This window comes from Astatotilapia calliptera, chromosome 9, assembly GCF_900246225.1.
Source record: "Astatotilapia calliptera chromosome 9, fAstCal1.2, whole genome shotgun sequence".
Lineage (NCBI taxonomy): Eukaryota > Metazoa > Chordata > Actinopteri > Cichliformes > Cichlidae > Astatotilapia > Astatotilapia calliptera.
In genome coordinates this window covers 30,623,488-30,648,281 of record NC_039310.1, presented here as the reverse complement: position 1 = coordinate 30,648,281, position 24,794 = coordinate 30,623,488, and the positions used below count along the sequence as shown (strand labels likewise).

At 43.9% G+C, this 24,794-nt stretch overlaps 3 protein-coding genes across 7 annotated transcripts in view; 1 reads left to right on the top strand and 2 right to left on the bottom strand.

The window, feature by feature from the left end:
• The window catches only part of LOC113028832 (NACHT, LRR and PYD domains-containing protein 3-like), a 42,796-nt gene extending 35,225 nt beyond the window's left edge, over window positions 1-7,571 (bottom strand). The window contains exons 1-2 of the mRNA XM_026179277.1: window positions 7,542-7,571; window positions 3,611-3,683 (exon numbers count right to left, since the gene is read on the bottom strand). The gene's annotated coding sequence lies outside the window, so the exon portion shown is untranslated. The remainder of the gene's footprint in view (window positions 1-3,610; window positions 3,684-7,541) is intronic.
• On the top strand, window positions 7,562-15,223 carry LOC113029547 (uncharacterized protein C9orf152). Of its 3 annotated transcripts, none has more exons than XM_026180436.1 (6): window positions 7,562-7,650; window positions 8,510-8,652; window positions 12,699-12,869; window positions 13,255-13,369; window positions 14,279-14,426; window positions 14,620-15,223. In XM_026180436.1, the coding sequence occupies exons 3-6, from the start codon at window positions 12,846-12,848 to the stop codon at window positions 15,062-15,064; spliced, it is 732 nt and encodes a 243-aa protein (XP_026036221.1). In that variant the 5' UTR covers window positions 7,562-7,650; window positions 8,510-8,652; window positions 12,699-12,845; the 3' UTR covers window positions 15,065-15,223. The 3 variants fall into 3 exon arrangements, with proteins under 3 accessions (XP_026036221.1, XP_026036220.1, XP_026036222.1); XM_026180435.1 differs by having other exon boundaries at window positions 9,425-12,869; XM_026180437.1 differs by lacking the exons at window positions 7,562-7,650; window positions 8,510-8,652 and having other exon boundaries at window positions 8,931-12,869.
• Window positions 15,224-15,716: 493 nt separating this feature from the next.
• xylb (xylulokinase homolog (H. influenzae)) lies at window positions 15,717-24,710 on the bottom strand. Of its 3 annotated transcripts, none has more exons than XM_026180434.1 (19): window positions 24,530-24,710; window positions 23,640-23,722; window positions 23,416-23,485; window positions 23,186-23,266; window positions 22,348-22,434; window positions 22,119-22,247; window positions 21,980-22,045; window positions 21,826-21,898; window positions 21,627-21,745; window positions 20,374-20,455; window positions 19,716-19,756; window positions 19,471-19,586; window positions 19,184-19,299; window positions 18,996-19,069; window positions 18,800-18,896; window positions 18,536-18,594; window positions 18,308-18,395; window positions 17,479-17,573; window positions 15,717-16,312 (listed from the first exon to the last, which is right to left on the bottom strand). In XM_026180434.1, the coding sequence occupies exons 1-19, from the start codon at window positions 24,584-24,586 to the stop codon at window positions 16,244-16,246; spliced, it is 1,602 nt and encodes a 533-aa protein (XP_026036219.1). In that variant the 5' UTR covers window positions 24,587-24,710; the 3' UTR covers window positions 15,717-16,243. The 3 variants fall into 3 exon arrangements, with proteins under 3 accessions (XP_026036219.1, XP_026036218.1, XP_026036217.1); XM_026180433.1 differs by adding an exon at window positions 23,868-23,946 and having other exon boundaries at window positions 19,184-19,586; window positions 24,530-24,581; XM_026180432.1 differs by having other exon boundaries at window positions 19,184-19,586; window positions 24,530-24,670.
• Between the last annotated feature and the right edge of the window lie 84 nt (window positions 24,711-24,794).

The following is a 24,794-nucleotide window of genomic DNA, read 5'->3' as shown; positions in this document are numbered from 1 at the left end:
TTAACTAGTAATGACTTCATGAACTTCTTCACAAATAACATTGTAACCATTTGTTACGCCCCCTCGAGGGCAGGAGGAGGTAACACAACAACTCCAGAAACCCAGTACAAGTGTTATACGCTGAGACAAGTTTAATGGCAGCTTTCTCACAAAAGCAATGACCCAAATTCATACAAAATAAAATGTGGGTGAGAAAGGGACAGTTAGGTTGTGCCAAAAAAGACAAAACCAAAACTTAGCTGGGCTCTTACCCTAGAAAAATAAGGAGGGGAAAAAAAAGTCCTAAGTCTCAATTCAAAAAAGGCTCAAAAATTACATGGGTGGCACCAACCTACTTACCTAATGTTTCTAGCAGAAAAGATTCTACGTGAGTAAGTATATGGGGTCCCCAGACTCACCCTCTTTACTCCCACCACAACCTTCAAACAAAAGAAATGCACCAGAGGAGCTCCACACATGTGCCAAACAATTCCAAGCAAAGAAGAGTGTAGGAGCCATTCTTGGGTTAATACTAGAGATGGACCGATCCGATATTACGTATCGGTATCGGTCCGATACTGACCTAAATTACTGGATCGGATATCGGAGAAAAATAAAAAATGTAATCCGATCCATTAAATATCACGAAAGCACCTCACAAAACTCGCAACACGCCGTAACTCACCTCAGAACGTATGCATCACGTGATAGAGCAGCTGTGGCATGCCGGACCTGTGGTGGTCTGGATAGCATGTGGAGCTTCGCTAGCAACCTGGCATTTCATCTCCGACAAAGTTATCCCCGAGAGAAGTAAAGCAAGTGTGTAAGTCCATCTCTGAATGTTTGTAAAGCATTCCCACGTTAAGCTTAACGAGCGACTGCCTCTCGCTCTCCGGCTGCTACTTCAATCGTGAAACTGCTTAAATCAGCTGATCGGCTTTTCTGTCGCGAGTCTGTCTCTCGTTTGTTTTTGGCCCACTTTGCAGCAGAAAGAGGAAACCAGCGGCTGAACAACAGCAGCACGTTTAAGCTTGATAAGCTGTTGTTAGAATTTATTTAATATTAATTTCTACACCAGGATCTTTTTCTACGTAGCTGACGCTGGTAACTGTGCAGGGGCGGATCTAGCAAAGTTTAGCCAGGGGGGCCGATAGGGCATGAACAGGGAAAAGGGGGCACAAAGACATACTTTTCTTTCTTATTCTCATTTAAAATGTCGAGCTTTTAATAAATAATTATCTGACACCCAAAGTTTTAATTTGATGTAAAATGAATAGAAGTCAATTACTGTACATAGTGACTATTAAGTCTAATATATATACCCTAGTAAGCTATAGTACTTTTTACTTTGGGAAGGTACCATCTGTGCAGTCTGCAATTTTGTTGAAGAAAGATGTTGAATCTATTTAATATTTCTTGAAAAATAATTGATTTCGGTGCATTTTTTTTCACACTGCATCAAATTAAGGTTGATTATGTCGATTAAGCATCATGAGGTGGAGCGTGAGGGGTGGTTCCCTATTTTTTATTTATTTATTTTTGTTGTTGCTGGGAGTTGGAACCCTATTAGTTAGGCTGCTTAATATTTACGCTAAGTACTCTTTAAAATACCAGAATAGGGAGGATGGTGTAGGTTTAAGTTTATTAGATTGCTCAGTATTGCTGAACTATGAAATATTTTTTTTGTATACAGGTATAACAGAATAGCTTTAGTGTAGTTGTTGTTTTAAACTTGAGTATGAACTTGCAGACTTGCAAAATGCAGCAAGATATTTTAAAAAACAGTTTTGTTGATTAAAAAACACTATATCGGATTCATATCGGTATCGGCAGATATCCAAATTTATGATATCGGTATCGGTATCGGACATAAAAAAGTGGTATCGTGCCATCTCTAGTTAATACCTTATGTGGTCACTAGAGGTCACCTTTTTCTGTTTTGATTATGTAATGTAAAGGTATTTAAGGTAGACGCACGTAATCGGCGTCAGGTGTGTCATTAAGAAGGCAAACAGTTTGTGATCGTTGCGCTGTTATGCTAAGTCGATACGGAATAAAGACCAAAAAGGACAAGATACATACTGCTGGATTTATTGGACTGTGAACTTAATTGATGCATACCAGTGACATCGCGTCACCCCCGTTAATGACCACCTCAGTGGTTTCAAGCGTAGGCTTAGCCTCTACAAAGAGAGAGACACACCCAGCCACGGGCATACATGCCAACCTCCCGATTTTTACAGGAGAACCCCGAATTTCAGTGCCCCTCCCAAAAATCTCCCAATTTTCCAGATCAGATTAAATAAAATTAGATTAGATTAAATAAAACTTTATTAATCCCCCAGGAGGGTTCCTCCGGGGTTTTCACACACCTGAATAAACTCAACAAGAAAAGCGATTAAACAGAAGTGTGAGATGGTCAAGAATTTACGCCAGCGTCTGGTTATCTTTCAGATAGCAAGGAGCCGATGGCAGAGTTGTGGATATTTTGTTCGGGGGAAAAAACGGCGGATGCGTGAAGCGGAGCGGCCGAAGAGTAAACTTTTAAAAGTAAGTACTAAATATTGTGTCACTTATTTATGTGCGAATGTTTAATAATGAAGAACATTAAACATTCCTGTTGATCACATGTCGGCAAAGTTATGTGACATTAGTGACGTTTGTACTAACTTGGTTTTAAAGCCTTTACTTTAAAATATACACCGTTCAATAGTCGACCTTAATCTCACAGAGATGTGATGATTTTATTAATTAAAGTCAGCATTGAGCCACATTTAGTAATGCCAACAGATTAAACGAACAATATTTGTCTCTTATATATGATACATCTGTATACACACTGTCACAGATACTCGTCTTTGAGTGAAGATTGAAGGTGACAGGAAACATAAATAACTGCAACTTGAATCTTTGACACAGAGTTCAAGCTCACTGCTGTAATATCTCATAATAACCTGACAATATATATAATATTGTCAGATTATATTTACATTACCACAGTGAGATGACTTGAGTCTCATGAACAACATCAGCTGATTGTTATTTACTAGCTAATCTTAAACGACTGTTCAGCACAGAAATGAAGCCCAACAATCATGTTTCACAGTCCTGTGGTCTCAGCCTCAGATACTCATCAAATCACACAGAGCTCATGTAGAAACAAACAAAATATGTTCGTCTTCATTTCTGTCACACAAAGCTGTGTGAAACGTTTCCAGCTGTTAGTATCAAGGTTGCTAGGCAACCGGGGCAGCGCGACGGAGGCTAGATCGCCCATTTCACAAGCCTCGCACTTCCGGCCTCAGCGGTCTTTGAGTACGTGGCCCTTGAGGACCGTTGAGGCTGCGTACTTTAAAGCTGCAGAACATTTTGAAAAGCCTGCAATGCAAGGAACCATTTTTACATTTAAACAGGATACTGAGAGCCCAGTTTACAGACGTAAGTAGGACCTGGACGCTGGGATAGATTTTATTGTCACCCAACTGCAAGGGCCTGGGAAGGATCACGGTTATTGGTCAAGTGTTTCGTGCCCACAAAGTAGTATTTTGTGGCCACAATTGATTTATTTTTTGGACTTCGAGCTCGCTCACACTCTGACAGCAGGAAAACAAGAACATGCAGCAGCACTCACCTCGTTTTCATCCTCGTTGTGAAATGAGACGTTGACCCAAACACTTCCTCTTATGTACAGACCTGCTCCTCCCCTTTCCGGTTACAAAAAAGAACAAGAAAACATTCAGTGTCTGTGACAAAGATCAGCGTCTTACAGAGCAAAGATGAGCTGAAAGCCCTGCTGAACAGAAACACATTAGAATAAAAGCACAATTAAAAAGGTTGAAGAAGCTTCTTGGATGAGAGGTGAAACGTCTTCAAGCAACTCAAAGAAGTCCAGACGTTTGTTTTCCAAGCTCCTTAGACTACAGTGACCTGGGTGACTGAGAACCTTCACAGAGAATAAAACAGTTTGTTCTATTCAATCATAAATAAACAGAATAAATAAACAGGCATTAATCCTAATAACACCAGCTTTAACAATGGCCCAGACAGCCATTGGATCATAATAGAAGTAGAGTGATACATAATAGAGACTGTTGATTGTGAATATAAAAGCCCAACAAGAACATTAGCAACAGCTACAAACTGTGCTCAGATCAGTTTCATGCTCCATGTTGGAACTATGTTCAACTGCATCGTCTCTTTTTAAAGAACCACTTTCAGTTTGACTGTGGGCCACATTTAAAGGTTTCTGGGGACATGAGGTCTGTGTGGAGAGGAAAGTAAAATGTCTTTATGTTGCTTTTCACAGATGACAATAAAAATCACAAAGTGCTTCACAATACAAAGAATGAGAATACAACATACAATAATACCACAATAAAATACAACATAAAAAAAACAAATGATTTGAAAGCTTGTCTATATAAAAATGTCTTCAGCTGTTTTTAAAAGAATCTGAGCATAAAAACAGTGAAAGAGATTCCACAACCATGGTGCCACTGCCTGAAAGGCCGAATCACCACCAGCTTTAAATCGAGTGCGTGGGGCCGCCAGCAGACTCTGACCTGATGACCTTAGAGCTCGGGAAGATGAATGTGGTTCCAGCAGGTCAGATAAATAATGGGGAGCTTGACCCTTGGCCCTAAAGGTTAGAAATAAAATTTTAAAATGAAACCTAAAACCAGTGAAGAGAATCCAAAACTGAGATCCTCTCTTGGAGCTTGTTAAGAGTGCTGCAACATTCTGCACAGTCTGAAGACTATTTAAGGCTGATTTGTTTAAACAAGTAAAAAGATTGTTACAGTAGTCTAAATGGGAGGAAATAAAAGCATGAATAATCATCTCCAGTTCAGGCTTTGACACCATTAGTCTGAGTTTTGAAATGTTTCTTAGATGATAAAAACAGTTCTGGACCAGCTGCTCGAGCGACATCGAGCTGTCAAACATGACACCGAGGTTTCTGAGGCTCGATTTAACAGAAAGGTCAAAGAAGCTGATATGCTGCCTAATTTCTGAGATCATGTGGTCGGCAGCAATAATTAAAGTTTCTGTTTTACCAGACTTTAGCTGCTGTTTAACCATTGCTTGATTTCTGTTTGATTTCTGTCAGGCAATTACTTAAACTAGAACATTTATAAAACTCTTTGAAAGAACAGCATAACTGAATGTCATCAGCATAGAGATGATAGGAGATATTTTATCGTGTGTGAGCCAAGTTAAGATAGTTCATATGTTTTAGTATTTATATTTCGCTGTTGTTAAGCTTGTTTGTGTAATTAATACTTTAAGAAGTAAATGCATGTTTATGGTGGAACTAAAATTATTTTATTGCTGTGTTGGTTTGGTTACGTAGTACCATGAACACATGTGACTTAAGGACTCGTGTTTATAGTCAAATCTGGGCATCACGGATATATGCAAATTAGCGCATGCGGTGCGGGAGGGGGGAAAGAGAAAAAGAGTTAATACGGCATAAGCTATACGCGGCAGCAGGCTAGAACAGAGCCACACGGTTTTCCTACCATAGTAGGTTATTTTGTTGAGGATAAGTTAAACCTGACCACTCCTGTAAGATGCAAACTGTGGAATCAATTTTTTGTTACATCTTTTCACATCGGAGTCCCGTGGAGTTCTCTTTCCTCTTCAAACTGACGTACCCGAGTAAAGCACGGGAAAACTGGTCTCACGGCTTATACATAGCACCTAATAATTTGGCCTAGGTGGAATACATAAAGCAAAAAGAGAATTGGACCCAAGACGGATCCCTGAGGTACCCCACAAGGCAGAACTGTTGATCCAGACATCATTTGATTCATACGAACAGTAAAAGATCTCTCAGATAAATATGATATAAACCATTTTAAAACAACAGCAGTGATCCCAGAGACGTTCTTGAGCCTGTTCATCATGAGACTGATCTACACCCAGAAACAGGCTCATACGCTGGATCTTGTGCTGTCTTTAGGGTTACCGGTCCTACACATGGAAACGTGATGCTGTTTTTTCACTGTTGTGTTTGATATATTTTTATCTCACTGCCATTTTCCTCCTCTTATTCCAACACCCCATTGTTGTGTATTTAACCCATCTGCAACAGAACTATTTTCTATTGCTTTTAAGAAGTTTAAGGTCTCCCCTCGGCGATGGTACCGAGCAGATGACATCTAATTTTTATGATAAATGCCAAACTGTCCTTGATGAGGTTGCTCCTTTTAAAACTACTATAGGTGTCAAACTCTGAAGCCACACCAAACTACTATTAGAGCTGGCCTACTGGTATTATACAGCTAATATATACATTGTTTAGTATTAAGCTTTGCTTGTTCCATATTCAGGTTTTCAGCAAAACGTGTCCATAAGAAAAGATTCATTCTTATATCTGGAGGAATAAATATATTTCAATAAATATTAATATCCAGTTTTGAATTCTGGCCCACTGTGTATTTGAGTTTGACACCCCTGCTCTACAGTCACACTCAGACGCCAGCAAGGTGGAGGTGGAGTACTGGTTTGGGCTGGTATCATCAAAGATGAGCTTGTGGGGCCTTTTCGGGTTGAGGATGGAGTCAAGCTCAACTCCCAGTCCTACTGCCAGTTTCTGGAAGACACCTTCTTCAAGCAGTGGTACAGGAAGAAGTCTGCATCCTTCAAGAAAAACATGATTTTCATGCAGGACAATGCTCCATCACACGCGTCCAAGTACTCCACAGCGTGGCTGGCAAGAAAGGGTATAAAAGAAGAAGAACTAATGACATGGCCTCCTTGTTCACCTGATCTGAACCCCATTGAGAACCTGTGGTCCATCATCAAATGTGAGATTTACAAGGAGGGAAAACAGTACACCTCTCTGAACAGTGTCTGGGAGGCTGTGGTTGCTGCTGCACGCAATGTTGATGGTGAACAGATCAAAACACTGACAGAATCCATGGATGGCAGGCTTTTGAGTGTCCTTGCAAAGAAAGGTGGCTATATTGGTCACTGATTTGTTTTGTTTTTGAATGTCAGAAATGTATATTTGTGAATGTGGAGATGTTATATTGGTGTCACTGGTAAAAATAAATAATTGAAATGGGTATATATTTGTTTTTTGTTAAGTTGCCTAATAATTCTGCACAGTAATAGTCACCTGCACACACAGATATACCCCTAAAATAGCTAAAACTAAAAACAAACTAAAAACTACTTCCACAAACATTCAGCTTTGATATTAATGAGTTTTTTGGGTTCATTGAGAACATGGTTGTTGTTCAATAATAACATTATTCCTCAAAAATACAACTTGCCTAATAATTCTGCACTCCCTGTATAGTAGCATACCAACTCTTTGTCCTCATAAAGATGTCTAAACAGGAACACACACACACATACACACACACACACACACACACACAAACAGGTTTGTCAGGTTCCTCGGCTCGTTCTCTGTGTTCAGTCCATTGAAGGTGATTATTGAGCCAATCACAGCTAGAGAGCTCACTGTGACTCTTCTTCTTCCCTCTACAGTCACACAAACACACTCAGAGACTCTGACAGCAAAACTACAACAACATGGTGTTAACACTCACCTGCCTCAGCTCCACCGTCCTCCTGCTGCTCTGAAGAAGGCTCAGCTGTTTCTCTTCCTGTTCTCACCTGCTTGGGTGGCTCCTCCCCTCTGCAGTTACAGGAAATCAGGTGTGTGTGTCTCTTGTTGAGACTCGTTCTTCCTGCTCTCTATCATCACATTGGGTGTTTCCAAATTCTTCTTTTGAGAATGTGAGGACAAACTTGAAAGAGATACGCTGTGAGAGTGGACACATCCACACTGCTGCTGCATCTGTGCTCACCACGATGGCCTCCTTCAGAGAGATGGAGGACTCACTCTGTCTTCTGGCTTATGTACGTGTTCAGCTTTGAACAGCTGTCGTTCCAGCTGCTTTTACAGACTTTATATTTTCATGGACGTGTCATATACGAGCCCTTAAATCATTTTCATTATCACAGTCTACACTCTGCATCATGAGCTGGTCAAAGGGATTAATGTCACAAAGGTTGTAATTCATTTCCTGTTTCATGTAAACTGCTGTGAGGTCACAGTGACACCAGCAGATGTAGCTACAGCCTCTCTGCCCCCCGAGGCTGACGGCGCTCTGTAAGCTCTTCATAGAAGTTTTGCTTCTTTTTTTTGGCTGTCAATCTTTAACGGCTTTGAATCTCAGTGACCTCCACCTCAAGGAGAATTTTACTCAGCTTCCTCCTAATATTTCACAATAAAAGCTGTGCTCAGTGTTTTTGTGAACATGTTGCTTGTGGTGTGAGGCCGAGCGTCCCAGCAGGAAGCGCCTTTATGGCTGTTGTTTGGCTCCTGTGGGACTTTCTGAAAGAGTGAGAGTGAATTCCTGGAGTGCTGCAGTGTTTCTGACAGCAGACTGAGCTCAGACGTGTCTGCCACCGAACCCTCAGTGAAAACACACCAAATAAGACGTGAACTGAAGCAACGTGGCCTTCTGCTTTGTGCTCTGTACAATAATCATATTCATGCTATTTATTTCAGACAGTAACAGCTCAGCTTCCCCGTTCTCCCCAAAGAGGCTTAAACATGGACTCCACTGACGTCCTTGCTGTGACCCAGGCCGTAAAAAACAAGTTCCCCTCAGCTGTGGACTTTCTTGGAGCTCCAGAGATCCACCCAGCAAGGTTTCAATTCAATTCAATTTTATTTATATAAATCACAACAACAGTCGCCTCAAGTTGCTTTATATTGTAAGGTAAACCCCACAATAATACATACAGAGAAAAACCCAACAATCATATGACCCCCTATGAGGAAGCACTTCCTGTTAAAACTCCCTTTTAACAGGAAGAAACCTCCGGCAGAACCAGGCTCAGGGAGGGGCGGGGCCATCTGCTGTGATTGGTTGGGGTGAGAGAAGGAAGACAGGATAAAGACATGCTGTGGAAGAGAGACAGAGGTTAATAACAGATATGATTCAGTGCAGAGAGGTCTGTTAATACATAGAAATAAATGTACATCTTTCAGTTCCAATACACCTTAGCATCAGCAGGGTATGTCTAATACTTAAGTGCTGTAATAATATTAATCTTATTCACTGAATTGCTGTCGGTGTACTTCAATTTAACTCAAATTGTCTTAAAAGGCAAGAGCATCTTCAGGTTTACTGAAATAATGTTTTTTCCTCCATGAAAAGCGTTCAGTGCAGCAGGATAGCGCATATAAAAAACACTCCGTTAAACGCACACCGCATCTCTTTTACTCTTGTTGCCAAATCGTGTTGAATGCGAGTGATCTGACCATCATAAGTCAGGGGGCCATTATCTTTAGCTGCAGGGAGGATCCTCATCTTGTCTACCGGATTATGCACCTTAATAATCATTGCATGAGGGTGGTTAGGTCTTGATAATCCAATGGACCGATGGGCTCTGTTGATTTTGATCTTCCCCTGTTTAGTTTGAAAACTCAGCAAAGTCGGTCGACAGCCTTCAAGGAACTTCACCGGTTCACGACCTTCAGTGTCCTGCATCATCTGGCCCGGCATTTGTAGCGGTTGGGCAGGTGGCTGCGGCGCCGGAGGAGCAGGCGGGTTGGGCTGGGGATGCAACATTGCGGCCCAGGTTTCGGCAACACTGTGACGTCGGACCCCAACACACGCACACAGACCGTGGGTGACAGCACACTTATTTTATTATGACTGTTCACTGTGGTTTAATGCAGGGACACAGACACTCCCGCTCAGTGGTCACTCCACTCCCTCTCCTCGACTGTCACTGAAACATAAAAGAGTCAGAGTCAGTCTCTCGTCCCAAACACCTGTTCAGCCCCGTCTCCGCACCGCCCCTCCTCTGCAGCGGGCCAGAGACCACACCCCCGCCACACAGAGAAATCAAGATTGGGTTTTTTAAGCACAGGCTGCACAACAGCATGTTTAAAACAGGCTACACAACACCTGATTTAAGACTGCTATTACAAATCGCTAAAATGTCACAACTGACAACCTTAAAAATCCTTTTTAAGAAATGTATTGGAACAACTTCATTTGGACAAGATGATGTCTTTATGCCAATACAAAGTTCTTCCACCTGATCAAACCACACAGGCTCAAACAGTAGAGCAGGTGGCGCCATCCAGAATCTGGTGTGAGGATCAAAGTGGACAAAGTGAAATGTGACAGAAAATAAAGCAGACATGAACGTGTACGAGAGCTCTAACGGTATAAATGTGACAGCTTGGAATAGTTCAGCTGTCTGACTCGTTTTTATTGCTCTATCTGAGAAGGGACAGAGTCTGAAATCTGACCTGAGATCAGAAATGGTCTCCTTTAAGTGCAGCTGAGGAACCTGAAGATCCTCCATGATGGTGGCGGGGCGGAGCTGAGAAAGAGGACGTGAGGAAGAAGAAGTGAGCAGGATGAAGCAGTTCACTCGAGCACGTTTGATCGCGGTGCGTCTGAAGTCGTGGGAGAGCGTGGACGTCTCGTACAGAGCGGCCCTGATGGCGTCTGGTAGAGGTCAAAGGTCAGTTTGAGGACATCTGGAGCAGAACCTCCACACCTGAAGCTCTATGATTCCTGAAGCCTCCAGCCGTCATGATACACTGAGACGTTTGAAGCCTCGCCAATGTCGTGCAAAGGGAGGTTTCCCCTGTCGGGAGCGCGCGCTGGGCTGTCCAAATGCCGGACAAACAGCGTCCGTCATTCCTGATGTTTAGCCCACAAACACTTCCTGAAACTTTGGAGCTGTGAGCTCTTTATACAGTAAAGTTACAGAATCATCAGGGAAACGTCGTTGGTTTGTAACACGTGAGAACAGAACGTGTCTCATGTTCTCTGTGACCCACAAACTGAACGCTCATGTACCCACACTCGTCTTTCACCGTCTCACTAAAGTAAACCTCACTACTTCCACGTCGAGTTGGTTGGAAAGGAGGCGGAGCCAACTGGACCCGCGATCCCGACGCAGGTGAAACACACTCTGTCGGGGATACCTGCCTCGGCACGACACCTGTCCAGGAAGTGTTGGAAGTCTTGGTGATAAAGAGTCAGGTTGTGTTTTACTGACTCTTATTCTGAAGGAGCCTGTCAGGAAGAGGACGCTTCCCCCATTCAGGTCACTTTCAGCAGCATCATTACAGATATTTGATGTTTGTTATATTTTGATGTCTTTTCTGTTAATCCAAAGTAAAGTGTTTGTTGTGTGCTGAGGATTGAGCAGCGATGGTCAAATGAAGCTTTCTGAGGCTTGTGTTGAAAAAGCTTTTCAGCACAGGCCTCTTTGGTGACATCTGGTGGCCAAAAACATGAAGCGCAGTTGAATCTGCTTAATGTAAAGTGCTTCATCGTGATTGGCCGCTCTACAGAGCTTCTGTTTCATATCGGGCTGATGTGGAGCTTTGAACATGTGTTTGTGGGGCTGAAAAAATGATGTTGAGTCTGTTTTAATAATAAATCATTTAGATGAACAAACCTCCCTGGTTTAAACCGTGCTGTGTTCTCCTTTTGCTTTGACTTCTTGATGTTTTTAGTAATAAACAAATACAACATATATAACAATGCACAAAACAATTATATAATAGGCTGTGAGTGTGCTGTGAGGTCCCTGCCGCCACATGATTATGTAATTAACCAGTGGACGCGTACATTTATATATAACATGCTATAGAAGAGCGCATCCTCTCTTCAGCACAAACACTGACAGACTCAAGAACAGTTTGTTTCTACAAGGCATTCTATTCTATTCTATTCTATTCTATTCTATTCTATTCTATTCTATTCAAACAGATAAAATCACCTATAATCTATCTGTCTGTACTGCCAGTCTTTCACCAGCAGGGCGTGTGTGCACATGAAGCCCTGAGAAATGAACCTTTTTGGGAACCATCAGGCTGGAAGGAGATAAAACCCTGAAAACTGTGGCGAGTTGATCAGAGTACTAGTAAGAGACCTCCTACTGTCCACACAGAGGGATCTTCCACTAACGCTGACACTTGACTGGTCAGTAGGCGGTGACGTCATACTTATTGATCTCCAGTCTGGAGGTGAGAAGCTATAACCTGATCTTCATAATATTGTAAGAAGTTACCGTGACGATTTTCCCTGGATAACATCAAATCCAGGATGGTAGTTCACTCTCTGCTCGCTCCATCCAACAATCATCAGACATGCATATCTCAGGGGAACCATCACTCATTAGTTTCACGCACATATGAGCCGCACACCATGCATCACCTCCAAGTCACACACAAATCTGTGATGATCACTGATCTGAATGTGGAGAGTCAGAGAGAAACAAGAACGATGTGTCTTCTCTTCATCACCACAAACCAAATGAAACATGATGGAGGAAGCTGGCTGCAGAGGGGCTGTGAACATGTTTATTTGGACATGTTGGACGTGTTAACATGGAGTATGTGGGGACTGAATCCACGGAGATGTTTTTAGTGGGAGGGGTTCTTTTCTGTTTGGAGGACATCAGCTGCCTCCTCTGGAGGACAACCAAACCAAACAATGTTCACTTAGAGCTTTCAAACATGTGACTGTGGTGATCATGTGACCCACAGCCTCACAGTCTGTGATGTCATCCTGCCTCACTTCAAAAGATCAAACAGGCTGATACGACTCTGTGTGTGTGTGTGTGTGTGTGTGTGTGTGTGTGTGTGTGTGTGTGTGTGTGTGTGACAGTATCAAGGCACTAACACGTCTTTCTCTTCTCACTCGACTTCTCTGCAGCTTTAACCTCATTTGAAGGATTCCAGCAGCAGGTTTGGATGTGTCGGAGTTTCCAGACGGCCTTTAAACGCATCATGATGTAAGCGGCTGCACTGACGGGGAATAAAACACCTGAGCAGGTGTGCTGCTGCTGCTGCTGCCAACAGGATGTCCTGCTGCTCTGGCTGCTGCGTGAGTCCCAGCGAGGAGCTGCTGGACGATAAAACTCAAAGTCATGACAGCAGCAGCTGATTTATTCTCCATTACTCATTTATATTAATTTATAACAGGGACCCTGAACACATCACACATTCATTCATTCCCACTATGATTCATAACAGCTTCATTTACACTGAATGACACCATATGACAGCTTTATCTATCAGATTATATAGAAAATGATTTCTATTCATGTTTCTATTATTAAATCTAATCTGATAATCAGGTCAGATTCTGCTTTTCACATTAAGAGACTTTTATCAGGTCAAATGTAAATAAAAGAAGTGAGGAGGAGGTTTCAGGTTTCAGGCTGGGTGTGCCTGGGTCAAAGGTCACTGTGTGTCCTCTCCTGCTGCAGGGATCAGGAAGAAGGAAGAGGAGGAGGAAGATGGACGTGTCTGTGCTCAGAGAAGAGTATCGGAGCTCCAGAGAGAGGAGGAGGAGGCACACTCAGGTGCTGCTGTTCAGGACAGGTGAGAGGAAACGCCGTCTGATCCACTTCCTGTTTGACTTTGGACAAAATCTTTAAACTCAGTGAAAATCCATCTGTCAGGTTAACTGATAGAAATGAGACTTGTTCCTTCACAATAAAAGCATGTCAGACTTGCAGAGACTGTGCTGGATCCTTTGTGAACGTGTTTTAATCACTTATTTCAGTAAAAGTAGCAGTACTACAAAGTAAAAGTACTATAAAGTAAAAGTACTCTGTTAACACCATTTTCCTGATGTGAGAAACACAAACTTGCTTCTTCTGCTGTTGTAAAATATTAGCTTTTATTTTGAAGGTAAAACTTCCTGCTGTTGCTCTGGCTGATGTGACTGTTGGAGGTTTTTCTTCTTTCTAAAGTGAACTCACAGGATCTGATGGCTGTGTTTTTATTTTCATCATATTCAGTTTCTGTTTCTAACAGGTGAGTCTCAGGTGAGTCTCAGGTGAGTCAGTGGGGCCACAAGTTGAGTGCAGGAGCTGCAGTTTGGAGCCGGTTGAGCCTTTGCTTTACTGCAGTCAGACTGCAGAGGGCGCTGTGTCTCTGAACTTTACCTGCTGCTCACCTGGATGAAATCACCTAAGAGCTGAAATCTGCTGAGTGCCGCCTTTCATGAGTTCAGGTGTTTCTTATTAAAGCAGCACAAACAGAAACACTGATCAGTGATCAATAATTTGAAAGGAAGAATCTTTAATAACTGAGTGTTCAGAGTCAAACATGTTTCACAGACAAATATTCACATCTGAGCGTCACAGATTAGAAACCATTCATCCTCTTTCAGATTATTACTTCCTGTCAGCTGATCCTTTGGGTCCTGGTCTCTCTCTGATGATTGGACGCTCGTGTTGGCTGTGGGCAGGTCAGGATTCCTCACGTTCTGATTTCCGTCTTTAGTCTCGGAGGAGCTGTCCGAGGCCGTCGCCATCGTCCCCGCCCCTCAGGGTCTGACGTTACCATGGCCACCACCCGTGATCTTTGACCCCGACCCCTGGCACGTCCACCTGGACCTGCACCGGCGCTCTTGCCCAGAGACATCCAGCAGGTGAGTTCCTCTCTGTCAGAGCTCCAGCACAGCAGGAGGTCTTCATCATGTCCGCCTGAGAGGTCTTCATCCCTGCTGGCAGGAACCCACCTGCACGCTCAGGAGGAACATGGGAGGAGGTTCAGTGTTATCACGCCTCCTCACAGCTGTCCTCACAGTTTGCTCTCTCTGATGCTGTTGTTTTCCTCTGCAGACGCTCCGGCTCGTCCTCCTCGGAGGTCGGCGGCTCGCAGCACGAGTCCAGATACAGGAGACTCTCGGCTCCTCCGAGCAGCTCCTCAGAAACGCCTCCCTGCTGCTCCTTAAGCGCCACACGAGAAGAGGAAGATCCAGACCCTCCATCCTTCAGGGGCTCCAGGGGGGACCTGGCGTTTCCGGACTACTCTCTGGGCTTGACGGAAAGCTCCACCCCTATCACTACCAGCCTGCAACAGGACCAGCAGGAGAACCGGTCTACACAGAAGGAGACCAGTAACAGCGTCCTGGAGGGGAGGAGCTCCAGGACGCTCAGGTTTACCAGGCAGCAGAGCGTGGGGGGGGCATCCTCACACTCCCAGGTCTACTACCCGTTCCCCAGCAGGAAGACGCCGAGGATCTCTGAGGCCGCCAAGAGGCTGGGGATGTACTCGAGCTTCTGAGGAGGACCGGGTTCAGCAGCAGGTCGTACACGTGGAGCCTCAAAGGGATCAATACACGATCGATCGATACCTGAACCGATTAATACATGAACTGAGTTTTTAAAGAGCAAAAGTTTGATGGTCCATCCTTCCCTGAGCTTCACAGAGGAGCTCTCATCATCATCATCATCACCTGTGACGTCTCGCTGGTTATAAAGAGTTCTTCATGTTAGCGGCTCGGTCGTACATGAAGGTTCAACAGCATCATTTGAATCTGTCAGCAGACCTTCAGCTCTGTTATTATTCTGCATCGAAACGTGTTTCTGGATGAACGAATCTTATGGAAATGTAGAAAAATAAAAACGTCTCAACATGAAAACTGAGAAAATTACAATAAACGCTTAAAAATAGATCTTTGATTTTTTCTTAATTTCACTTTTCGCTTTAAAAATAGTTTTTACTTCTAATCATAATTTTCTTTTGTATCACGTACTCTTTTAAATTTTATTTAGTCTATAATATAATTTCATACATTGTTTACTTTATTTTGAATTGATTTGTATTTTATTATGTACATTTTTAATATTTTTGATCAAATTTTTATTTTTTATTTTTTCCAGCAAGAGAAACCAAACACATGTTCACGAACTCGTTCACTTTATTTCAGACTGTACACTAAAAATTACACATGAATAACTAATGCTACCTGGATCCAGGTGATGAAGCAGTGGGAGGGGCTTCAGTCAGAAACGTCACAGACATGTCAGGCCTGTCACGAGTGAAAAGAAGACTCTGAAAAACTTTGGGATGTTAAACTTTGCTCTGCAGGACCCTGCTGGCACTAACGTGGACATTCTTCAGCCGATCGCTCTCATCTCAGATTTTTGGAGCTTAAAATGCGACACAATCACGGCTCGCAGGCTGTTTCATCATTTTAGCTTCTTTTCTGTTTCACTACTGGTGGACTGAGCAAATCACACGATGCTGTGTTAATGCTATCCTCCAACCAGGCTTTGACATGATGATGATGTCGTTGATCCAATCAGGCTGAAGTCGAAGCGAGCAGCCCATCTTCAGGTGGCTGAGGGTTCCTGTGATGACTCTGATCTTTTTTCAGGTAAACAGGTGTAAAAGTCAAACTCAAAGCTGGCTTCAGTAGAAAATGGCGGTCGCGGGATTTCACTGATGGCGGTTTGAGGCTCAGCTGTGGCTCTTCTGCACAACTCTCTCCTCCAATTGCACGTAGCGCTTCAGCAGCTCGTCGTACACCTGAAACAAAACAGAGGAAGAAATCCTGAGCTCACCTCTGCTTCCTGACCTGACAGAGAGGGCGGGGCTATATCTGAGACATCACAGACACTTTTCAAACACGCTGCATGTCTGCACCTTAATCTCAGCGCTTAGAGGCCATCTTGGAAACACTTGTGGGAGGCTGTGTCAGGTGTGATGAGTCCGTGTGTGTCAGTGAGTGAGTTTAATGAGTGTTCACAGGTTTGTTTGATGGAAACTGACTTACAGGAAAGTGGAGGAACTCTGAACGGGACAAGAGCCTGCACTGCAAAAACTCAAAATCTTGTACCAACCTTGTGATCTTGAACCAAGTGTATTTGTCTTATTTCTAGTCAAAATAATCTCATCACATTTAAAATGAGACACAATCAACTACTGAGTAACATTTCAGTAAGATTTAGAAAACATGTTTTTAGAAAGGGCATCTTGAAACTACATCATTTTCACTACATCATTTTCACTTGTTCCACTGGCAGATTTTTTTCACTTAATACAAATTTTTTTTGCTTGGAATAAGTGAAAAAGTCTGCCAATCAGCTACTCAGTGGCTGATTGTGTCTTATTTTAAGTGTGATGAGATTATTTTGATTAGAAATAAGACAAATGTCCTTGGTAAGACTTTGAGTTTGTTCAGTGTGTTTTTTGGACTCATCTGCGCCAGCGTCCTACAGGTTGTTTTAGACCTGATTCCTACAGCGACACAGAGCTCAAACACACTGCAGCTGAAGAAAATAGCAGCAAACAGAAAAATGCTGCAGAAGCTCACAGAGACCAACACGGGGGTTTCATTAAGGTGACGGACCAGCTGCAGCAGTGACAGGAAGTAAAACATGTGAAGGACTGAGACATGTTTAAAAGAAGCGGAGGATTCATCACCATGCAGGTAACGTGTGTTTGAATCACATGACACATAAAATCCAGCAGGTATGTGTTTACGATTAGCTGTTTACTGTTAGTGTGTTACATGTGCAGCTGGTCCGTCACCTTAATGTGTCCCCAGAAACACTGGTGTTGGTCTCTGCTGGAGAGCAGAACGTGTTTCTGTGGTTATGAGGGCACGTTTCATGAAGCTCCTGCCTCAGAGACCTGCTGCACGGTTCAGCTTCAGAGGCCAGCAACGCATCATCATACAGTGGCCGCCTCACCTCCTTCGCCTTCGGATGCGGGGTGGCGACCAGTCGTGGTTCTGGTGCTTTCTTCACCACATCAACGAAGGACGCTCCGGATTCTGCCACCAGGCCTGAAACCAAACATCGACCAATCAGAAGCTTCTTACAGCCATATTTCACAAACACCTGAAGCAGAATTCACTGATCTGCCTTTTTCCTGTTCTGATGTCAGACGGTCTCACTGCAGGCTGTGAATCAGTCATGTCAACATGTTTTTCTGTTTGTAGACATAGTTTCTCCCTTTTTCATGGACCTGAGTGTAATGTTTAATCAGAGCGGTCTGACAAAGTAAAGAAATTGCCAGAGTTTAAGAACTTGGCCCAAATATTTTTATTCATGTGAAAGGAAATCAAAAAATATAGAACCCTGTTTCCATTTCCACAGACCAATGAGCAAGGTGTCACAGCCATCTCCATCAGGGCTGCCACCAGAGTACTGCAGGTCATCGGGCTGAGACCAAGTATACAGTCTGCATATATGCAGCTGAGCTGAGACTCCACAGACATCTCATGATACCATAGTATTGTGAATTAACATTTTCTGATTCGCTTTGTCAACATCTGCTTTATCCAATCACATAAAGTTCTCACGTCAGTTATTAACAGACTGCAAGTAACTGCCAACTAGACCACATTCAGCCTGCTAACAGCTGCTAACAGCTGCTAACAGTCTGCTTCCTCTCCTTTGTTCCTTTACTTTTATGTCCTCTCCTTCTCTTCTCTCTTCAAACTGAAACTCTCTCAGAGCTCAGAGACGAGGCAGTCTAGTGCGGGTTTTTCAAAATAAAAGCTGTGAGCACACTGACCGTGTAGAGCTCTGTAGGCTGAACCCAAACAAGTGGAGTCGGACAGGTCGATGGTGTAGACCGGAGCGTTGAACACGTCAGACAGCACCTATGGAGAAGACCACAGGAAGTGACTCTTCTCCCTCTGAAACTCACAAAAATGCTGCTGCTTTGATGACATCATTATGGCTATGTCCATCTTTTACATACAGTCTATGCATGTGGGTGCTAATAAAGCCTCAGACAGACCTGCAGGATCTCTTTATTCGATGACGCTCCTCCCGTCGCCAGAACTCTGGTTCCTGGAACTGAAAACACAAAATGTCCTCCCAGCTGAGACTTAAAGGACATTCAAGGTTTATCTAAGGAGGACGACGGCTTTACTGTCACCTCAGTCACAGTTACAGCGCTCTGGCTCAGAATCAGAACCAGTGTAAAGACTGATCCACGAGTTTCCTCACACAGTAAATTCAAACAACAAATGGAAGCGTGTGAGGTCTGAGGAGGTCTTACTGATGGAGTATCCCAGTCTCTCAGCATGAAGCCGTCTAGACAGGAACTGACCCTCCACCACAGCCCGAACCTCCACCTGAGGACTCAACGAGGACACCTGCAGGTGGGACACATGAAACAGGTTTAACAGGTGAGACAGGTGTGCCACAGTCTGGGTGTTAATAGATGGAAACATGATAAATGTTGGTGCACAGACCTCACAGTCAGCAGAGTCAAAGCGATGAACACCAATCACAGGAGGAGTGATCTCCATAGTTTCAAAATAAAAGCCTGAAAACACACAGCACAAGGAATCAGACAGAGGAAGCAAGGAAGGAAGGAAGGTAAGGAAAAAGAAAGGAACTGAAGCAAGGACAGGAAATGATGAGGTGAAATGAACCTCACCGATGTTTCCATGGTTTCCGAGCGGCGTGTCCCTCAAAGCTGCTGAGAAAAGTTCCCATGATGCTCCAGCACACTCGTTCCTGACGCGCTCCCTCGTCAAAGACCCGTTCTTGAAGCTGCTGATGACAAAACACCTGAAACACTGCAGCCTGTCTCTGGCTCCACCCCCTTTCCTAACCAACATGGCGGACGCATCGAGGAGTCTGGTTCCCTCTGACTTTCTTGACATCATTGAACCCTCACCTGACAGCTCACCTGTTTGTTTGTGTGTGTGTGTGTGTGTGTACCACAGCAGAGCCATGTACTCCTGCTGTTCCACCGGGTTACAGAAGACGTGACCCTCCAGAGCCGGACGAGGCTGCTGCAGCCACAGGAACACCGTGTCACTGGTCCCCAGACTCACCTGGACACACACACACACACGCACACACACGCATGCACGCGCACGCACGCACGCGCGCACACACACACACACATTAACAGCCACAGTAACCCGACGTGATGACAGGAAGTGTGCCAGAGTCAGACTCACGGCGACGTCTCCGGGCTGCAGCCTCATTCCTGCCAGCGACGCTGAAACACAAACAGGTTTGATTCAAACGTTTTTCACGTTCAGTTTATTTGAATCACGTCTGTTTTAGCATTTTTTATTTTTATTTATTTATTGTTTTCAATTCATTATTTTTATATCACTTTATTAATTTTGTGTTTAATGATGTTATTTTATTCTATTTTGTTATTAATTTAATATTTTATTTTATTTCACATATTAGTAGAACTTTTATTTATGCTTATTTGTTTTACATGCTTTAGATTTCTCTTTAATTTCATGGTGAATCATAACCCACATGTTTAGTTAATTTTCACATTATTGTGGTTGTCATGCAGTGCTGATGTGAACCTGTGTGACTACAGGTTCACATCAGCACAAGTAACATGTTTCCATGATCTCATTAAATGCTGGTTGTTAGTTTAACTTCATATTTATTCTATAACATATTTCAGCTGTTTTGTTGAAGCTTGTGTTTGTTGTCTCATTCAGGATAAATAAAGTTCATCTCATATGACCTCACTGAGATCAAGCTTTGCAGGATTCTTTCAAACAGGCCTGATGTTTGTGTTTAAACAGTCACACTTCATGATGTTGGGGAACAAATCTAATGATTAACCATCAATAACCTCACATGTACCTGGGTTGTCTCCAGTGAACGCCACCACACTGCAGCTCTCAGAGAAACCGTACCGATGCACAAAGTAGGAGGAGACGGGGCCCTGCAGACAGGCAGACCAGAATGTCACGGACCATCATGAGCACAAAAAAGCTCACAATCAGTGGAAACATTAACTTGTTCTCCCTTTGATCCAGGTGATTGATAGATGGATTTTTTGTCTGCTTATTTTGTTGGTTTTTGTTTTTTGCCCTTTATCACCGTCCCTCTCCCCCGCTGTTTTTCTTTCCCTCTTTCTTTCTCCCCTATTTAGCAAGTGAAAATAAAATCAAATAAACAATATGGAGGAGTTGTACTTACATCTTCTGCATTCAGCTTGTCCTCGGTCATGGTTTCCTTCCACTTATAGCTTTGCAAAAAGTTGCGTAAAAAGCACTTGCAGCAACAAAAACATAATATTCCAGAAACAGGCTTTGCCGATCCGATCAGCTGTTCGTAACACTTCCTACGTTACCCGCCCGAAACCGGAACTGATGTCGTTTTCGCGTAAAATGTATTTTTTTCCTTTAGGGCGTTTACAAAGACATGCTGGTGTTTTTAAATTAATGTTTGAGTTCCTGCCTTTCTGAATAGTTTCTGGGATGCAGAACTCAAAATGCACATGCTGGTTTCTTCAGAAATTTGCATTATAATATTTATTTTCATTTTTCCTGCAGTTTATAAAAGTTGGTGTATTTCAAAAATAAAACTTTGAAGACACTCAAAATAAATTTCCTGTGGCTGGAAACTATTTTGTGCAACTTTCTTGTATTTACAGTTTTGAGGGATAAGCCTCTGAAATTTCTGCAACTAGAAATATATGTTAAAAAAACCAAAAATGATTTTCAATTTGTTTGTAGTTTATTGCAATTTTTGGAATTTATGTAATTACTATGAACTTAATGCAGACATATTATTAAAATTGGGGCTGTAATGGTTGTATTGATGTATAGCAACTTGAAATGCTCCCAAAGCGCCACTACAGCATGTAAAATATAAAGATGGTGGACTTGGCTCTGTGGTTTTCATGTGTATCCATATTCAGTGATGTAGCTGGAAATTAACTACACATATAAATCTTCTCTGTTTCTCTTTTTTGACATATTTCTCAAATAACCTATTTTATCATATTTATAATAAAACTGTAAATTCTGTTTTTGCTGTGACACCTGAATACTTTTAGTGGCCCCCGTGTGGCCACCCCATGAAAATATTCTGGAGGCTCCCCTGTTTACCAGCACAGATGTGGAGGGCAGTGGAGCTCCCAGCAGCTGGTCCAGGTGAGGAGCGGTGGCCTGCAGGCAGATCTCAGACCAGTTTCTGGTCCTGATGTCCAGCAGATTCATCCCTGAGCCTGAACAATCGATCAGTGGGTTCATTGATTAGCTGATGGGTGCGAGACCCTCAGAGAGCGACGAGCCACACAAACCGTACCGTCGCTGTAGTCGATGGCAGCGTAACCACCGAGGAAGAGAGAGGCGGCAAAGCTGCTGACCAATGAGATCCTCTGAAACCAAAAACACACACGTTCATCAGGTGTGAGGAAACAGCTGGAGGTGGGACTGTGCAGGTGCAGTGACGCTCTCACCTCGGTGTCCTGGAACTCCTCCGCTCGGGTCTGACGCAGCTTGGCGATCTGGTTTCCTGTGAAACGCTGCAAACACACGGACGCGTCCTTTAAAGCTCTTTAACACACACACACACACACAGATGTGGCACAGCTGGACCTCGTAGGCTCTGGATCCGGTGATCTCCGCCAGCCTCAGAGCGCCTCCTGCTGCTGCCTGCAGGTCCTCACACTGCTGAGTGCTGCTCGAGTCCATCCACACCGGACTGTCCGACACCGAGAAGCTGTCCTGAGGACGCAGCAGCACACCCGAGTCAGCATTTAACCACACACACACACACACACACACACACACACACACACACACACACACACACACACACACACACCTGCAGCAGCTGGTGCAGGTCCTGGTCCGGGTCCAGATGTTTCAGAGTCTCAGACGCTCCTCTCCTCCAGAACACGCTGCCATGTTGCTGAGAGACAACACAAGTCAACCAGACTCCATTCACTTTTCTTCAAATTTTACAGGCTGGTTCCCGCCTCCTGCCAGGTGATGGCAGTGTGCTATATGATCAGAAGTATGTGGACACCCAGTGAGCAGCTCCCTCTGAGCTGCACATCACTCAGCAGCTTTGATTTCAGCAGGTAAATGTTTAGCGAGCACAAAAGTGCTTCAGGATTTACTCCGAGTCACACGTGCTGACGGGAAGTCGTGCAGTTAGTGTGACACGATGCTGTCATGTACACTGAAGCACTTCATGAGGAAACTGACTCTGTCTCAGGAAACTTCCCACCACACTCCACTCATTCTTCTCCAGATTTTAGTGGAAATTTGTTTTTAGTGTTTGCTGCTAAAAACAGAAACAAGACTGAGTTCATAAAAACAGAAGGTTTAATATGACATCTGCGCTGTGATCAAAAGTATGCGGACACTCCTGGTTCTCCTGTGTTAAACAAGCTGTTCACTTTAAATTTGCACCTGAGAACATCAACATTTGAGTAAGTTCATACTGCACCAGGAGAACTTTGTACTGTGGATCAGCTGACAGCACAAACTGTCTGAACTTCCTGTTTCCCTCAGGACGAGTGGAGGCAGCACGTTAATAAGCACAGAGTCACACCTGTCCAGGTGTCCACATATTTCTGCTCATACTGCAGCACCCGTCCTGTTCATGCTTCACAAATTATTGGACATTTATGCCAAAGTCTAACTTTAACCATCACCTGACCGCTGCCTGACAGCGCTCTGACACGGGAGAAGTCAAGCCCCGCCCTCTTCATCTTGTCCAATAGCAGGTCCAGAGCCTGGAGGTGGGGAATAGCCAATCACAGAGACACAAACACAGGTCAGCAGTCAGCTGATGAACCTCAGCGTGAGTTAATAGTTTAACAGCTGTGTGTGTTACTGTGTGTGTGTGTTACTGTGTGTGTGTGTTACTGTGTGTGTGTCTCACCTTGACCCACATGAGCACAGGTGAGGTGACAGTGAGTCTGTCAGTGTGGATATGAACTCCTCCCTGAGTCCTGAGAGCAACAAATACACCTGAACGGTCAGACTTTCAAAATAAGACAGTGGCTGGAATCCTTTCACAATAAAAGCCTGCCAGTCACCCTGACAGGTGTGAGTGTGACTCATGAAGCCTTCCAGCTGATGCTGTCAGGTTTATATGATCTATACCTGAATTCGGGCAGCTCGGCGTCAAACTGCACGCCGCTCTGATGAACCACACGCAGCTCTCCATCGATGACCACCGCCTTCAGCTTCAGGAAGACATGAAGAGGAGCAGAGTAAAGACAGAGCTGCTGATTGGACAGGAAACCTGGGTTTAAAGTGCAGTGGAGGGGGCGCTGATGTCACATGTTAGGAGGAAATGTTTCAGACTGTTTCAGGAAACCACGGACGAACCTTCATCTGAACCGTTGAAGCTCCGCAGGACTTTTACTTTGAAGGGACGGTTCCTGTTTCATTGTTTCATGAAGTTGAGCTGATGAAAGTTTTAGTGGTTGTAAAGAAAAAGAATGATTTGTATAAGCGATGAATGAAGTGAAGAAGAGGACGGTGCAGCTGGAGGTGGTCGCTGTCTTTATACAACTAGGATCTGATAATTGTTGTACTTCCTGCTGCTGTCTCGGACACATCCGTGTGAAAACTGACATTTTTACTGTCACTCAGACTTTTCAGGGATAAATGAAGGAAAATGACGTCATCCTGTTCACAGAGACGCTGACAGGTTATCGGCCACGTCACTGACGGCAGCTTAAACACCTGAAATAGCATCTTAGGCTTTATGAGCTCAGATTCACTGATCAGCTTCATTTCCTCTTATTGATTATTGGAAACGTACCGGACGTCAGCAGCTCTGTGACAGCTTCTGACGTCATCGACCTGTTTCAATCTGCGAGTGCACGCGGGTCAAAACCTATCCGATCCAACAAATCAAACCTTCCGCCGTCTCCACGTTCTGCGCCTGCGCACTAAAGTCCGTTATTTTACTGCTACGTGCACGTGGACAGCATGTCACAGCAGACTCCGCGCAGGTGAAGGAGGGACAGGTGAGGTGCTGTTACCTGCTGCGTGCTCAAGTCAAGGCCCAGGTAGAGAGGAGCGCGCGGAGCGGAGGCCATGAGCGCGAGGAACCACACAGGAGGAGGAGGAGGGGTCCAACGTTTAGTGACACAGCCCACAGGCTCCTCCTCCTCCTCAGCGCAGACTCCGTGTTCGTGCTTTTAAAGGGACAGTTCACCCAAACCCTTTAGTTCACGTCACAGACCAACATGGTTCAACGTGGCTCAGCCAATAGAGTGGACAGGGTTTATTTGTTGTTGTCAGTAG

Excerpts from the sequence above, each read along its gene's own strand:
- LOC113029547 (XM_026180436.1), top strand. The coding sequence starts at position 12,846 with ATGTCCTGCTGCTCTGGCTGCTGC. Across the intron at positions 13,370-14,278 it reads GGTGCTGCTGTTCAGGACAG|TCTCGGAGGAGCTGTCCGAG; the intron begins GTGAGAGGAAAC and ends TTCCGTCTTTAG. Across the intron at positions 14,427-14,619 it reads TGCCCAGAGACATCCAGCAG|ACGCTCCGGCTCGTCCTCCT; the intron begins GTGAGTTCCTCT and ends TTTCCTCTGCAG.
- xylb (XM_026180432.1), bottom strand. The coding sequence starts at position 24,586 with ATGGCCTCCGCTCCGCGCGCTCCTCTCTACCTGGGCCTTGACTTGAGC. Across the intron at positions 22,435-23,185 it reads CGCTGTCAGGCAGCGGTCAG|CAACATGGCAGCGTGTTCTG; the intron begins GTGATGGTTAAA and ends GTTGTCTCTCAG. Across the intron at positions 20,456-21,626 it reads TGCCCTCCACATCTGTGCTG|GGCCCCGTCTCCTCCTACTT; the intron begins GTAAACAGGGGA and ends GCCTGTCTGCAG.